At 44.8% G+C, this 16,411-nt stretch overlaps 2 protein-coding genes across 3 annotated transcripts; both read left to right on the forward strand.

The window, feature by feature from the left end:
- Positions 1–1,367: 1,367 nt before the first annotated feature.
- On the forward strand, positions 1,368–7,547 carry MGP (matrix Gla protein). Its single transcript, XM_053944170.1, has 5 exons — positions 1,368–1,451; positions 4,077–4,225; positions 5,010–5,045; positions 6,226–6,301; positions 7,169–7,547. The coding sequence occupies exons 2-5, from the start codon at positions 4,165–4,167 to the stop codon at positions 7,308–7,310; spliced, it is 315 nt and encodes a 104-aa protein (XP_053800145.1). The 5' UTR covers positions 1,368–1,451; positions 4,077–4,164; the 3' UTR covers positions 7,311–7,547.
- Positions 7,548–10,659: 3,112 nt separating this feature from the next.
- On the forward strand, positions 10,660–15,841 carry LOC128788176 (osteocalcin-like). Of its 2 annotated transcripts, none has more exons than XM_053943048.1 (4): positions 10,660–10,789; positions 11,283–11,318; positions 13,173–13,242; positions 14,519–15,841. In XM_053943048.1, the coding sequence occupies exons 1-4, from the start codon at positions 10,723–10,725 to the stop codon at positions 14,721–14,723; spliced, it is 378 nt and encodes a 125-aa protein (XP_053799023.1). In that variant the 5' UTR covers positions 10,660–10,722; the 3' UTR covers positions 14,724–15,841. The 2 variants fall into 2 exon arrangements, with proteins under 2 accessions (XP_053799023.1, XP_053799024.1); XM_053943049.1 differs by having other exon boundaries at positions 10,663–10,789; positions 14,430–14,645.
- Positions 15,842–16,411: the final 570 nt, after the last annotated feature.

Here is a 16,411-nt window from a genome sequence, read left to right on the forward strand (position 1 = left end):
ACAGCAGGATTCTTACTGCTAATCCCGATGGCAGACCTTGCCCTATTGCATATTATTCTGTTCCTATTAATGAAGATTTAAAGGTCATCCTTTTCATCCTGTATGAGCTCTCAGACTTCCTTTTCACTGCTGTTGCCCTCTTGCTTTGTGTTATTATCACTTTTAATGTCCATCATTAAGAGAAGTAAAGTAAATCTAGTCCCAAGAGAAAATCAATGTGCAATTTCTCATAATTTCTCCTTCCCACTGCTTAAGCTTTTGCCCCATTTGTCTGGTTCCTTACTATCTTGCCATTTTGGTTTTAACACCCATTTTTTTCTACTTAACTAAGAGTTTGCCAGATGGCATTGGGGCCAGTGATTTACCAGTATCTAGGTAGATGAAGGTGACCAGATCTTCTGAGTCCTGATTTCTTTCAGGGTTCAGGATGTCATAGGGTTGAAACTTAGATGACCCCAAAGGGTGGTAGACAAGGGCAAGAAATGCCCTCCTGTTTTCACTCCTTTTCAAAGGTGGTTCCTGATCACGTGCCCTTTGCCTTGAGGACAGTTCAAGATTGCTGTTCTCAGGATCTGAGGACCAACAGTTGCCTGTAGAACGACACAAGTAACGTGGTACCTCATTGCCACAGTGAAGTCTGAACCTTCCCCAGACTCATAGAGCACTATTAGGAGCTAAAGATAAAACCCTTGGACAGGAGCTGCTCACTGTTCTCTGTCCAAACAGTGGCGGTTCTTTATCTCCATGGATACGCTATCATTTCCATTTTGGGCCAGAAGCCCAAAGCCCAGTCCAGCAGTCACATGTCCTGGGCTGCCCAGCACTGCTCTGAGTCCGATGTGAGCAGAGGGTGCACCTCAGGGGTTTGGGTTTGTGTGTAGCACGTGTCACTTTTGGGGGTTTCAGAGCTGACACCTTCGTTATGTGGGTTTTCAGTCTGCTATTAGCCTGCCATTAAGAGAGGGGATCAGTTGTAAAAGCAGCATGAAATGAGATGGGAGAAGGCTCCTGGCCTTCTGTTCCCTGAGGAAGAACAGGTGCCCTGGCTAGCACTGTAGCTTGAGATAGAGACAGCCAGAAAAGGAGGGGGTGAATGCCGAGGGGGTTCTCACAACAAAGAAGGAGACTGGAGCTTGTTCCCATATCTCTGTCCACTCACTGCTCCCAGGCACAGACAGGCAACCTGGATGTGGCTGTGTCCCCTCTAGCTGCTGGTGTGTGCTCTGGCTCTCTCCCTTTTGGCTCAGCTCTTTGATGTTGCTGGCTTCCTGGCTGTGGGCAGAAGGTGGTTCTGATGGCAGCCTGGGGGTGGATCAAGAGTGGGAGAGGGGAGGAGTCACTGATCGATGCTAATGAATAAAAGGTCCCTCTTCTTCGGTCCAGGGTCCAAGACACCAGGAGAGCTGCCCCCTGAGACAAGAGCTGCAGACTGGCAGGGAAGCAACAGCTTAGTGAGTATTCAGGGACTGCCTTGCTTTTCCTGGACAGCTGCTTATTATCATTGCCTTGCTGGTGCTTCACTGCTGTAAAATGTTAGGAGTGCTTGCTACAGCGTGTACGGTGTTGTGATTTTCCACTCCAGCAGCAGACACATCAGGGCTGCTTTTCTGATCCCTCCTTTATTTGTGAGTCTACAGGGATCTTCCTGGCATGTGCAGATTTGTCTTAGCTCCTTTCTGTACTTCTAACTAGTGGATGCTGCAAGAAAGCAGAGGGATTGGGCTCACTGTGCTGCATGGTATGTTATCCCCAGGGCAGCCCACTGCTGTTGAGTAGGGGAGATGTGTGCTGGGAAAGTATGGAGTGCAGGGGGAGCAGAAAGGAGTACTTTTGCAAGAGGAAAAATTCCCCGAAGGAGATTTGCTGGAATAGGGCTGTGAAGCTGGCATGTTCATTCATTCCTTGAAAAATGTATTGCTTCTGTGGTAACAAATGAAACATTTGGGTTAAAGTGGTGTTTGTGGCTGTTCTCCTGTGGTTGATGGCAGAGTATGCTCCAGGCATTCTGGTATTAGAGTCCTCTGAAATGGGAGCAGAGTCTTCTAGGGAGCAGAAAGCTCTGCCCTGAGTGAAGACAAATAAAGAGGGTTTGGCTCGAAAGTGTGTTGGAGTTTCCCACTGGGCAGCTTCACTTTCATTCCAAAGTACACCCAGCATCTTCCTCTCTGTGCCCCACTGCTTTCCCACTGGGGTCTGTCCTCCAGCCTCTCCTTCATGTTTTTCTTTCTTAGCAGCTACTGTACAAGACATTTGGGAAACCTATAAAATCCACATTCAACAATTAGTCCAAAACTTCTAAGTTCTAAGAAATGAAAAGGATCCCAGAGCAGAGAATTTCCTTAAAGAGGAGTGGCCGGGCACAGAGTGCCAGCAGCAAAGTCTCAGTTCCCCTTTGACCTTGTGTCTCTAGCAAACTTATGGCTTTTCCCCAAGTTTTCCTCCTCATTTCAGGCTAAGCACTGAAGAGGCAAGAAGTGGATGTGTATGGGGGGGCCTTGATGGTGCAGGACTGAGCTGCTCTCCACGTGGGGTGGGATAATGGGGATGAAGAGAAATTCTTTCTCTTTGGTCTGAAGTTGAAGTCCCTGGTCAGTTTTTCTTCCTGAGAAAGGACGCTTCAGGTAAGGGTCATGAGTTTGACATTGAAAGAGTAAATTGCAAAGCCCAGAGTAATATTTTTCCAATGAATTTCACTCCTCACTCATGAAGTGTTAGGCTCTGGCTAAATGTCCCTGCAGTTCTTGGCTGTGTTACCTTCAGTGTGGCTTCACGGATTGGCCTCTGAAGGTGACAGCAGTGACAACAGCACAGTGGTTTGAGTAAAATGGTCTGCACCCAGAGTGCATTCACTTTGCATCCTGTCAGTGAGAAATCCTGATACCTGCATATACACATAGACAAAACAGGCCGTAGTCACAGCTTGGATGAGACATAAGAATGGTTCCTGTGGCTTAGGTTCATTCCCAGGCAGTGTCTGGGGTTCCAGCCCCATCACTGCCACTGGGGGAGGGCTAGTAGGCAGTAGGTGCCCACCCCCCCTCCCTACCTTGCCTCTAGCAAACTCTTTCCTTTTCACTCAGCAGGGATAGCCATCTCTAACTCCTCTTTCACTGCTTTCTACTGTTCCAAGAGTTGGAGAGTGGAACACCTGATGTTTTGTGCATCTCTGCTGCCCATGATATTGGATCCAGTCAAACTCTTTTAGGTGTTAAAAGACAAGGTAATTCTCCCCGAGACTGCGGGCCTTGATTCATCCCAGATGAAAAGCCTTACGTTGGCATGTGCCTTTGGTGCCCATGAGGCAAAGACTGCTAGTGCTAGACCAGAGAGGGAAATGTTTGCCTCTGACTCCACCAAGATGCTGTCCTTTGGGCTGCAAGAGGAGTCTGGGGTCAGCACCACTGTGAGAGCCTTCAAAGATAGAGTTCTGGGTGCTGCTGTCATCTGAATGCCAAAATCATGATCACACCAGCAGAGGGATTCTTTCAGGTTGCTGCTTGTCACTTCTGAAGCAATAAAGTAGGAGATGAAAAGGGGCAACAGGGTTGTATTCCCTCTCTGATAGCTGGCAGGCTGGCATTGCAGCAGAGGACAGCTGGAGAGAGGGGGTCTGAGTGGGACAGGAATGTTTGAAACCTCATGCTCCATGTCTCCATCGGCAAAGCTGACAGAAGAGTTTGGGCTGCTTGTATCCAGACAGAGTATGGTGAGGGCAAAGAGAGCAGATCAGAGGAAAAATCAGAAAAACAAACATTTATATTTGGGATCAACACACACCTCTGCCTTTGGGCCCCTGGCAGCCTGTGAAATTCCTTCCACTTGCCTAGGCCAGCTTTTCTGAGTGTGGAGTGCTAGTGACATGTTTGCCTCTGGATCATGTCCCCCAGGCCTGAGCTATGAGAGGAAGGGGGCATGCCCCTTCCTTCCCAAAACCTAATCCAGTCTGCTAATAGAGGATGTTTTGTAATAGCTCCAAGAAGAGTGTGTACCAGCTAGCTGTCACCTTGCCCAGGCTCTTTCACGGGCTTCCTCCTAGCTCTGTTTTCATAATAAACATTCCACTGCTAATTTTGCAGTCAGCCCAGGATCTCCAGCTACCCTCAGTGAGAAGAGAGCAAAACACAGTGAGAAAGACAGAGTGAGATTCGTCCCTGCACTGGCACAATGCGCACTCTTGTCATCCTTACGCTCCTGGCTGTCTTGGTGGTGGCTGCCACTTCCTATGGTAGGTGACTTTTATTACTGGGTAGAATGAAAACTCCAAACCTGCAGACATTTATGGTCTGTTCAGATGTTTGTTATTTAACTTTGTGTCTTCTTTGCCCTTAACTTGATCTCTTGCCTGCTTTCCTGCCCTTGTGTAAGATCCTCCTAGGCCTGATCCAGAGCTCTTACCTCCAGTCATTGGAATTCACGGTCCAGGATGCTTCAAACTCTTCCTCTCTGTTCCAGCTCACCTCACAGACTGCTCCTCTTTTTGTCCCTTTCTTTTCTGAACTATGACAAGTATGCTAATTCTTAAATATTCCTTGATAATCGGAAGATTTCCCTTTTTCCTTTTGTAATATCATCCCCTTTTCCTGGTGAGGCACACAGTTCCATATTGGTAGAATTAAGATGCTGCTTCATGCAAGAGTCAAGTGTATTTCACTGTGCTAGTCCATTCTCTAAGAATACATGCAAGCTTTGAAGGCAAATTTGTATCCTATCACTGCAGTGTCAGGTGCAGAAAGTGAGGAACTATGCTGGAGAATCAGGCTGGATGACCAAGCGTGAGTCTGGAAGCACTGACTAAATCACCAGGTAGCTCTCTGTTAAACTTCTGAGCACTTTAAACTCCTCATATAAGTTCTAGGTCACAGCACTGTTCCCTTTCTCTTCCTTTTAAACACGTGCCTTAAAACCTGGCTTCTCTGATTCTGTGTGTGTTCTGTTGATCTGTGGTATATGAAATACTGAATCCCATCAATACAGTGTCATAATACATGTTTCATTCTTTCTTTCCACAGAGTCCCATGAGAGCATGGAGTCCCATGAGTATCTCAGTAAGAGACTGCTTTACTATTTTATTGAATTTGAAGAGTGCTACAGACATGTCCAAGTTCATTTACTCATACTCCTACTAGGGATAAAATAGGTAGAACAACTGAGCCTAGGGAAATTGAATTTACTGAGTAATGGAGTTTCAGAATGAAAAGGGAGCGAGTTAAAAGAAGACTTCACATGTTTTGGCACAAGCTCATACCACTATTTTGCATAGAATAAAATGAGAATTGGAAAACAAAATTTGAGAACAGAGTTCAGGCCTCTGTTACGTGTACCAAAACCAGGTTAACTGACACTAGAAAATGATATTGCTCAAAAAGCTCTAGGATGAGCATGGAAAGAACCACTGTAGAAGCCATGTACAGAATTTAATCTCCCTGAAGTACAAGGAGAGCCTTACTCTAAGCACCTTGGAAGCAGGTGGGGCGTGTGTATAGGAGGGATCCTTTGGCTGGAACGGGGAGAAAGAGTGTCACAGGAAAAGCATGAAAAGGGTGAAGAGAGTCACTTTGGAACAAGCAATATCCTGGAGAGGTTAGAGAGCAGGTGAATCAAAATGAAAAAGAAATTAGGACATTAGGACATCTGGAAGAGGATTTCACAAAGCAGATAGTCAGCAACACAAAGGCACATGTGGAAGCCAAATGACATCCACAGACTCCTGAACTCTGCAACAGGACTGTGATGTTTCTCAAAAAAGTCAGAAAGGACTTTCAGGCCCCTCAGTCCAAAACTGCCACACAAACTTCTCAATGACTGTCTAACCTTGGAGGCAGAGAGAATTACTCAGGCCCTTCCTGTACACAATTTCACAGTTCTTGTTGTTCTTCTGAGGGTGCTCAGATGTCCCATGGTCTGTGTAGCTTGGTGCCTAACTGTTCTGGGCCAAGCTCCGCTCAATCAGAGGGACTGTGGCAGCAATTTCACAGTAACATTCCTCTGGGTGATTTGAATAACAGCAGGACAAGACCAGCATGGGCATTTCTGTACAGGCTGCACTCTAGTACAGAGAGAGCCTATACATGAAGCAGCCAGGGGACAGGAGGGAATATTAAAAGGTCTTGGATTTAATTGTACATGGGAGGGCAGACAAGGAGGCTGTTATAAAGGAGGAAGCCAGCTTTTGTTGAAATCTGGTGTTGAAAATATGTCAGTCTGAATAACCCCTTGCCTTTTCAGATCCCTTCCTCAACAGGCGAAGGGCCAATGACTTCATTCAGGCTGACACGAGACTAAGAGCCATCACTCAGGAGAGGTATGCCATGGCCTCAGGATGCTGAGCTTGAGAGTGGGAAGAGATTCCTCCTTGCCAAGAGAGGCTGTTAGCAGGGGTGACAGCCATGGTGACTTGTGAGAAGCCTCAGTCTCTCTTTTAATGTGAGGTACTGTTTAAGTCCCCAAACCCAGGAAAAGCAAGAATTCAGGTAATGGAGAGCGGGTCCTTAGATTTGGAGACATGTCACATGCTGAGAAGACTGATCATTTTTTCTGAAGGAAGCACCAACAAAAGAAGAGAGAATGAATGTGGGATGGTCCAAAAGCTAGCTCAGTTTGAGATCTTTTTCTAGTCCTGAGATTTCATGCAGAACTTGCATGACCTTTTTAAATCAAAGAGTCATCTGAGGGCCTCCTTCCCTCATTTATAAAATACAGATGTAACCAATTTCATGCCTAATTCAAGGCTTGTGAAAATAAAGACTGAACCACAGAAATCATCTCTTGGTGAGGCATAAGACAAACCTTCTCCTCAGTACCAGGTGGCCCCTTTGCAGAATATTTCAGGTCTTTTTTTCTATATATATGTTTGGGAAAGAGCAGAAGAGCTGAAGAGAGCAGGCTGGGGAAGGCTGCAATGGGAGGACTCTTCCTCAAGTTGAGACAGGAGCCATTCCCCTCTCCCCACCACCTTACTTAGCCCCTAAATAAAAGGGTGCCTGAGGAGACAAAACATTCCTGCTGTAGTCCCTGGGTGTGGTGAACACAGAAGCTGAGAACTCTGTAGCTGGACGATGTACTGTAATGGTGGATCCTTAATCCAAGCAGGGAGTTTTGGGACAGGAAAGGGCTGTAGACAGATATTTAAGATCTCAGCACTTACCTCTCTTCTCTCCTACCTTTACAGGATCAGGGAGCGTAGTAAGGCACCCCAGGAGCATCAGAGGGAGCTCTGCGAGGACTACTACCCTTGTGAAATGTACGCTTTTCGCCATGGCTACGCTGCTGCTTACAAGCACTATTTTGGGGGGAGGAGGAGGACCAAGTAAAGGATGACCTGTCCCCACCCTGGGGCCTGGAGTCCAGGGTATCCTCCCCAAAATCGCAATGGCTCTGAAACATACTCAGTTGCTTGTATTCCTGTATGTTATCCGGCCTGCTGCTTCTCTCCCATGTAGCCATGGATTCCTACACTGTGTTAATTAGCGCTGAGCTGATGTAGCAGAGATCACAGAGAGTTCAGGATGTGGGTGTTTACTACAAAATAAATTGCTGGTTTGATACTATCTTCTCATGACTCACAGTGTTTTGGAAGGGGGGGGTATGCAATTTTCCATGAAGGAACCGAATTTGTGTATCATACATTCTGTTGCAGATTACAGGGAAAAACATCATTACCTTGCAAGCATATGGCTTTGGAAGAACCTATAATGTTCTTGTTCCAGGTTCTACAGGTAGCTTCTTTCAGAGGTCACTGGACAGTTTCAGCTCCCAGTTTTAGTCTAAAAACAGTGGGGTGTTCAGAATGCAGATGCACTTTTTGAAAATCAAATCTTTCCTCAGATGGGGAAACAAAATCCAGAAGGCACCTATTTAATTTTAAAACAAAGTTAGGATGAGGGTCTGTGACAGAAAAAGCCTGTAAATTGCCTCTTCTACCATCAGGTCCTGATGTTAGGTGCTCCTTTAGAAAGGAGTGTGTGGTCCAGACTTAACTTGTATTTCCTTTTGCAATTCCTTTCAAAACTCTTCCACTTGAAACTACTCTGGTAGCACTTGAAAGCTGCAGAAATCAAAGCTGGAGGGGGGCTCCTGGTGGTAAATAAATCCAACGTTTGTGGTTAGGCCCATCATTGTCCACATAGAACAATTTCATTTTATTGTTCACAAATTGATTGAAATCAAGATGTGGCTTGACCCTGTGCACAAGTTACTGAGCCCCTCCTGGACCTCTGAGGAGTGAGTATGGCTGCATTCTGCTCACCATCACCACGGCCTGTCCCAGGCCAAAAAGCACCAGTGCTGACATGTCCAAGAATTCAGTGCTGCTCTGGGCTTGACAGCAGCCACAGCATCTGGGACACCCCTTGGTGTGATTTGTGTAGGAGACATAACATCTGTCTCAGCTCAACACAGACTGTTTCATCATTCACATCTCCAGGCTTACACAGGCACCTGCAAATTATAGAAGCTGGAAAGATTCATGGCACGCAATGAAAGTCTGTGATGTATAAAGCATCACATTGTTGACTAATTTGTGAAACTAAGTCTGGAGCCAAATCTACCTGGCCCATTAGAAACATGCATCTCCTTCCAAAACATGCTCCAAGGTTTGCCAGCTTTGAAACTGAATTTTGGAAAGAAATGTGATTTATTTATTGAAAACACATCTGATAGGAAACTCCACCCTGACAGTTGCTAAAGTTTTGTCCAGAGGAAAAAATAATTTTAAGGAAAAAAACTGTACAGATTAGGCATATTCACACACACTTGTTCCCTATGTTCTCAAGTAGGTGAATCTTGTGATCACCAACCAGAGCAAACTCACATATGCTAAAATCAACAAGACTGCAGTGTCTGGGTTTGACTTGACACAGTGACACCACCACAACAGAAGGCACAAGGTCTAGTGCTGTCTGGGTCTGTGTCCAGAAATATCCAGTGATTCTAATCTCCAGTTAACCAGTATAAAGAATGAATAACACCAGAAATTTCTGTGGGATTTCATTAGCATAAGCAACAACCAAACAGATTTAAGAGACTTCATGCTGTTTAGAAAGCTTGGGAAAAGATGGGAGGATAAATAAAGCTGTTTGGATTACTAGAATTGTACATTTATATATTTATATTATTTCAAGTATTCATCTGGAAGCATAACTTTCCTAGAATACCTATTATTTTTAGATGTTTATTTACTTTTTAACTGTTGCTCTTTTGCTGGAATAATATATACACAAGACCTTTTGCTGGATGTTATTAGCATATATATTCAACTTTCCTGGATTGTAGAAAACTTAATAGGAACAAAAGTTGGGGTTTATTTTAATCCTGAAAATTCTCTAAGCTAAAAGACAGTGTTTCTAAGAATTGGGAAAATCCCTAATGGCTCTGATTTTCCTTGGGAACCTCCTAAACTTTACTTCTGTAATCCTCCACATGGGTCTGAAGAGGACTGGATATGAAGTGGAGGAAGATTATATCTCTGCTACCACAAAGAATGAACACACTTGATTTCAAAAAAAACCACCACAAAACAACTACCCAAAGTTGGTCTCTTGGTCTGTTCAGCCAGGAGGAGACCTCATTGCAGTGTACAACATCCTCCTAAGGGGCAGTGGAGGGGCAGCACAGATCTCTGCTCTCTGGTGATCAGTGATAGTACCTAAGGGAACAGCTGGAACTGTGTCAGGGAAGGTTTAGCTTGGTTGTCAGGAAAAGGTTTTTCACCCAGAGGGTGGTTGGGCACTGAACAGGCTCCCCAGGGAAGTGGTCACAGCACCAACCTGACAGAGCTCAAGAAGAATTTGAACAATGTTCTCAGGCACATGGTGTGAGTCTTGGGGTGTCTTGTGCAGGGCCAGGAGCTGGACTTGATGAGTTCCTTACAACTCAGCTTATTCTGTGAATCTGTGGTTCCTATGCTGTTTGTGGGACGTGGATTTGGTAACTTGGGTAGTGGGTTTGGGGAGCATGGGGTTATTGACACATAGCCCATGCAAGGCTCTTGCCATACCAAGTAACTTTAGCCACTCGGGTCCTGAAGAATAAAACACTTTTGGAGTCTAAATGTTTAACTGACTATTAGACAAGAGAAGCCAAAATGAAGCTTCTAAATTGTGAAGATTTCCAGGAGGAAAATATAAAGATCTTCCCTCAAATTAACTTCCAAAGTTCCTAAAAGTATAAAAATCTCATCTCCAAAGTGATTCAGTGAAATTCTGAAACTGTCTGAAAAACTACTGTGTGTGCCCTATGCAAACTGATTTACAGGTTTCTTTACCCTCAGGGTAATGAGTCAAGGTGGGGTGTAGGAAAAGGTCACCATTGTGTTCAGTCTCATTTGAGAAACTCCACATGAGAGAGCCCTATCATGTGAAAAGAATTGCTCTATTTCACTGTGTGCTTTCCAGCATGACTGAATGACTTTCAAGTTTGTAAGAAAAATGATTTTTTAAAATCCAGTTGTTTTTCTTCAACAGCCCCATTCAAAACTTCAGATAAAATCTTCTGGAAATGCCCTGAGTCATGAGATGGATGCCAAAATGACTGCCAGGACCCAGTATCTCCCAGCCCAAAGGACGGGCTTTGTTTTGGAGCACAGACACAGGAACACAAGCCAGATCCCTGATCTCTCCAAGAAATCACAGGATATAAACTGCTGCCCAAAAGCAAGCCCCGGAGAACTTCAATAACCTCCAGGAAAGCTCTGAGGTTAGGGAGACTAGCACAGCCAAAGAAGACATGAGGAGTCTGCTGGCACTGCTGATTGTGACTCTGGCCCTGGCAGCACTCTGCTGTTGTGAGAAAGGTAAGGGGACATCTTCCCAGGAAGGCTCTCAGAGCGCTGCTGAACCCTGCAGCTTGCTGTCAGCCTCCCCTCAGTCTGGGAGAGACACAGAGCTCTGGGGAGGAGGAGATGCACCACCAGTCACTGCACAGCTTCAGGTCTCTGTTGGAGAGTCACAGATGAGAGAGGGCTTGGGAACAGAGACCCCCATCTTCTGCTGGGAATTTTCTTCCACTGGTCAACACCCACTCACCCCCACCTCAGTTGCATATTGAATTGCAGCAGAGAATTTGAACATTTTAATATGTTTAAGATTTCAAATGGTTTATCATTTAGTCTCTGTCTAAATGATGGGTGTTAATAAAACCATTTTGGGAGAAACAGACCTTCTATGTAAGTGGGGGGAGCTGGATCTGGCCAGTCAGTGGTGGGATTCAGTTACAGAGGAGGACGACTCACAAGCATAGAAGGACTCACAAGCAGACTCCTTTCTGTCTGTCTGTCTGTCTTCCAGATCCCAAAGAACCCTCAGGATCTCTCAGCACTGACAGTGAGTATATCATTCTGACTGATGCTCAGCTCCATTCTCCTGCATCTGCCTTCTTTCTTCCCTTTGATAGGTTCAAGGGCTGAACAAGAACCATGCTGAGTCCCTCTCTTAACTCTTCCCCGTTTGCTCCCTAACTCTGCAGTCCCTGAGGTGCAGGAGCATGTGCAGCAAACAGAGCCCCTCCTGTGTGAGCAGGTGACATGAGGGCAGCCAGTGTCCCTGCAGCAGCAAGGCCACCAGCACTGCTTCCTGCTGCCCCAGGCTCCTCAACCCTTGAGCAGTGCCCTGGCAAGGCATGAGGGGTGCACACTGTTAGCAGCTGGATGCATCTGCCTCCTGTGAAACAGAGTTGTGTTGGTGGAGTCTCCCTGCTCTGACCTGGCTTCAGTGACCTGCCCAGAGTGACTGCTCAGCCCCAGGCTGTTCTGAGAGCAGAAGCTGCCCGCATCAATGGGTTGTGACATCCCTGCCAAATCCTGCAACAAGGAAACCCTGAGAGAGGGGGGCTTCCTTGGCTGCTCCTGAGGGCTGCAGTCTCTCCTGTCAGGTCACCTGAGATGCTGGGATTTGTACACCTTGGGTTTTTCACAACTTTTGCAGCAAGCTGATCCTGGCAGAAATCTGTATGGAAAATCCTTTTTGTTCTCTCATGTCTCTCCTTTCTCACACTTTAAAGGATAACATTGCTGCTGAGAAGCATGAAAGCTGGTATTTTTACAGTGAGCCAATACAAACACAGATTGGGAAAGAGAAAAAAAGATGCAAAGACTATTCAGAGAAAGGTGGTAGTTTCTGACAATTCATTAATTGGCAGTTTCTGTGTAGTCAGTATTTTGATCCAGACTAAACCTTAGTTTGCTAGAGATGGGATACCTTTCACCTCTAAAGAGAAACACAGCCAAACACTCTATGATGATGAGGGAAGGGACAAACTCCACCATCTCCCCACAGGCAGAGGTCTTAGAATCTTTTTTTCCCCAGAGACAGCAATAATTTGGCAGTTTCCATGCTGAAAGGTGTATTGGTGTGCTGCTGCCTGTGTTGCTGCTGTGCCAGCACCTGTGCACACCTCTGCTGTTGTGGGACCATCCCCTGGAGTGAGGCTGTGCTGAGCCCTGGCTCGGGCTGGGAAGTGGCTGTACCTGGTGTTTGTGGGGTCCTTCACAGCACCATGGTGTTTGCACAACGACAAATCAAGGGAGCAAAGAAGCAACTGTGCAGACATGATGTGTTAGTGGAGAGCAGGGGCAAATGCTCTCATGGCTGAAACATCTCTTATGTTCTCCAGGTTTTGAATGCTGGGATCTTTGCACATCTTGGGTGTATTTCTCACTGGGTGATGTTTACTGTCACTATTTTATACTCTTCACCTTTCACAGAACTCTGTGCATGTGAGCATTGGTATTTCTGTGTGCTGCCTGCTGTTCATGGCTCATTGAAGGTGCTTTAAGGTCTTCTGGTTGGGATCCCACATCATTCTCAGTTGCAGTCCAGACACAGAAAGGAAGCCAAGACTCTAAAATTAAGTAGGCCAGGGAGAGAGGGTGCCATTCTCCTAATTTTCTTCTTATTAATATTTTATGTCTTCTGCACATTTGCTGCAGACTCAGATTATGCTGTGTGATAAGGAAATGGAGTTTATGACAGAAAAAGCCCTTGCTTCATGGAGATGTGAAGACTGCAGTGGGGAGGGAGCTTTGAGTGGACAGTGGGATGGGGAGAGATGAATGGACCATTAGGATGGTTTGTGGCAGTCATTTGCTTGTGAAGAAAGTAGATTCTGCTTTTCAGAGGTTGGACTGGTCTGTGTGTTTCAGTGCTGTGTCTCTGACCTGCTGTGTTCTCTCTTGGCAGGCATCAAGATTAAAAAAGAAGTTGCCAATGCCTTCGTGAAGAGGAAGAAGAGATCCAGCCCCTATGAATGGTAACAACTCAGGAGCTGGCTGAGAGCTGGACCTGTGCTGAAGAGGGGGTGGCAAGGCCATAGGGCATGACAAGGCATTATTTTGTTGTACAGCTATGTTATTACCCTCATGTGTTGAAGAAAAAAGGCTGTAGGAGACATTCAGTAATGGAAAAAAATTTTTCCATTCTTTTTTCATTAAAAGCCATTTGAAGGCTCATAGCTGGACTCTAGTATTCCTCCCAGGGAGAAAGACAGCATTAACTGTGCTAGCCATGGAGACAGGAGGATACAAGTTAGAAGCTGCTCCAACCTACAGGGTCATCAGAACCAATTTTTAGGATAATGAGAATCATAGAGCCTCGGTCATTGCCTCTGGTTTCCCACAAAGGAAGCACAGCTTTGTTGCAGGAATAAGGCTAAATCAGATTGGCTGCTCTTTCTGAAGCTGTAGAACATATCTTTACTTGTGCAGAAAGTAGAAACAAAGATTTGGAGAAATCCCAGCTATTTGAGAAATTTCAGGTAATACAAGGAAGTTCTTCATACATTTTCTGGAAGAGGTTGTTAAGCTACTCTTTCCAATACAAAAATAAAGTAAAATTCATGAGGTACTGGTGGGATTTCTGTGGTGGTGTGTACAGTCTTCAGGAAAGATTAACCAAACATAGAAGAGGAATTGAGAATGACATCCAAAGTGTATAGCTGAGACTAAAAATTTTGGGCTTTCTTAGCCTGGCAAATAGAAAAGAAAAAAAAACTACATGCGGATAATGCTCCTGTCTACAACTGAAATGAGGATTGTTAGAGAGAAGTGTTTAAGCTAAAGGAAAATAATGGCTAGTGGGCAAAAAGAAAGGTAAGCAGGAAATAATAAAGTAAATATATAATTAAATAAATAACAACAACAAAAAAATTCCTGCGTAGGTGGGGAATGAGATTGAAAAAAAAAGCCAAATCCTTACAACTTCTGTGGTATCCTTTGCTGATAAAACCTCAAAAGCAATTGATTTAAGTTGGGTTCAATCCCATATTTCCCAGCATTGATCAAGTAGCCTTACCCTGTGTAAGCAGACGTTTAACTCAGCATGACCAGTCCTCTGTTGGGTCTCCCTGGAGGATCACTTCTTCCATGTCAGTGTCAGGTGTACGAACTGTCTCCAACTGCATTGGCTGAAACTGCAGAATGGCATCTCTGTCTACTGCAGGTACTTTGAGTATTATAAAAGCCCGATGGAGCAGATGCATGAGCGCTGTGAAAACTACCCCCCCTGTGACTATCTCTCTGACCAAGTAGGATTTGCCTTGGCCTACAACCGCTTCTTTGGGAGATACTGAGGATGGGAAGGTCTCTCCGCTCGTTTGGCTTGGAACACTCCAAACCCCACAGGAGAAAGAAGCTGTGGTTGGGAAGGAGGGAAGGAAAGCATCTGGACTGGCATCTTCTTCTGTTGTCTCCCAACCATCTGGAACACCAAGGCAGGGATTATCCCATTTGTTGAGCTTCCATTAACTTTCTTCCTTTCATCAATAAAGTCTCTCTTCAGACATCTTTTGTGGTATTTTGAGCTTCACCAGAAGACTCTGTCTTATTTCCTTCCACCTGAATCCCCAACACACAATATGTGGAAAATAGGGATTAGTTTCAAGGAAACCACTGCATGCCTTAGAAACATCACTAGCTCTCTTATCCTCTTCTGCAAAATACAGGAGGATTATGGAAGAAGAATGTCACAGTGTGTGTAAATGTGATGGATCTGATCCTGGGATGCTCACTGTGAAGAAGGAAGAACACCTGCCTCCTGTTCCAATTAGTGGAAAAGTTCAGTATTTTCATGTAGAATAATCACATTAAATATGCATCACCATGGGATCATTTGTAAAGATAGAAGTGTGCAAATACTCTTGCATAGATAGCAATCAGCTTCTGGTACATTCTTCTGATTACTCATAAAATTTGTTGTATAGCAACAATAAATAAATCCTAAAAGGTGTGTTTAAGGTGTCCCTTTAGATCAGCCCTTGCATTTGTGTGCTGCTTTTCATGACTGTAAAAAAAGACCTCGAATTCTCTTGGTTTTGGTTTTTTGGTTTCGTTTTGTTTTTTTCCAACCAGCTTCTAGTGAAAATAAAAATACCCAGCAGAACAACAACAAAAAAACCCTCTTCTTCTCTGTTGCTTTTGCATTTATGCTTGAAACTAGAAGTACCTAAACAGCTAAAATAAAAATAAAAAAAAGAAAAAAAAAAAAGAAAAAATAAAGCTATAAAAAAAGAAAAGTGGTTCAAGGATGGATTGAAATTGGGGCAGTGTTTGGTTTGTTTAAGACAATTGGTTGTAAATATATATAAAATGTATGTGTATTTTTATCTACATATTGTCTTTCCTGTGCACTACTTCATTCTGTCCTCTGGCATTAATATTGTACCCTAGCAACTTTGTGCATAACCTTCCTGATTTACTCTGTCAGCTTTCCTTCCCTGAGAGGTGGATGGCAGATCACACCTCCAAGGACAGGGACTGCAGATGCTCAGGAAACTGGCAGAGACCAGATCTCTCTGGTTACATGTGGTGCAACCATCCTCAGCTGCTCATTGCAATAAATACTGCTTATATAAACTGGGTTGGTGTGCTGCTTCTTTCTGTTCCTCTGTACAACCTTTACCTGTGCTAAAAGAGATGCCTGGAAGACACAGCCTGCTTTTGTGAACCCTGAGGAGCAGGAACCCAGTGCAGGAGGCTTTCTTCTCCCCTCCCATGCCCCAGGGTGAACCAGAAATGATGACATTGCAATTTAGGTCATAGGTTCAGCACTCCGTGACACTGAGGGAGAGGAGGGCCAGGCTTTGCCTGACTCACCATGTACCCAGATCAGCATTTCTCTGAAAAGCCTTCTCCTGAAGTAAGGACACAGGAGAAGTCTGCAGAGATGGCTGCCAGCGTGAGCCGTGCTTGGCAAGCTGCTATGGCTTGCACTGGTGATGCTCATCTTGGCCAAGGAGAAGTCACTTAATAAATATCTCTGCATGTCTTCATCAAACGCCTGTGACTGGTTCCTCTATTGACACAAACTAATGGGGCTTCACTGCTTACTGCTCACAGTAAAATTCTTCTCTTAATGCCATCTAGTAAAAATTAACAGAGTGCTTTATTAAAACCAGTGAAATTTTCGCTTGGAAAAATACTAGA

The sequence above is a fragment of the Vidua chalybeata genome, chromosome 5 (assembly GCF_026979565.1).
Source record: "Vidua chalybeata isolate OUT-0048 chromosome 5, bVidCha1 merged haplotype, whole genome shotgun sequence".
Lineage (NCBI taxonomy): Eukaryota > Metazoa > Chordata > Aves > Passeriformes > Viduidae > Vidua > Vidua chalybeata.

Bases quoted from the DNA above. Each gene is read 5' to 3' on its own strand.
- LOC128788176 (XM_053943048.1), top strand. From the start codon at position 10,723: ATGAGGAGTCTGCTGGCACTGCTGATTGTGACTCTGGCCCTGGCAGCA. The intron at 10,790-11,282 runs GTAAGGGGACAT...TCTGTCTTCCAG, and splicing joins ACTCTGCTGTTGTGAGAAAG to ATCCCAAAGAACCCTCAGGA. The intron at 13,243-14,518 runs GTAACAACTCAG...CTGACCAAGTAG, and splicing joins AGATCCAGCCCCTATGAATG to GATTTGCCTTGGCCTACAAC.
- MGP (XM_053944170.1), top strand. From the start codon at position 4,165: ATGCGCACTCTTGTCATCCTTACGCTCCTGGCTGTCTTGGTGGTGGCT. The intron at 5,046-6,225 runs GTAAGAGACTGC...TTGCCTTTTCAG, and splicing joins GGAGTCCCATGAGTATCTCA to ATCCCTTCCTCAACAGGCGA. The intron at 6,302-7,168 runs GTATGCCATGGC...CTACCTTTACAG, and splicing joins AGAGCCATCACTCAGGAGAG to GATCAGGGAGCGTAGTAAGG.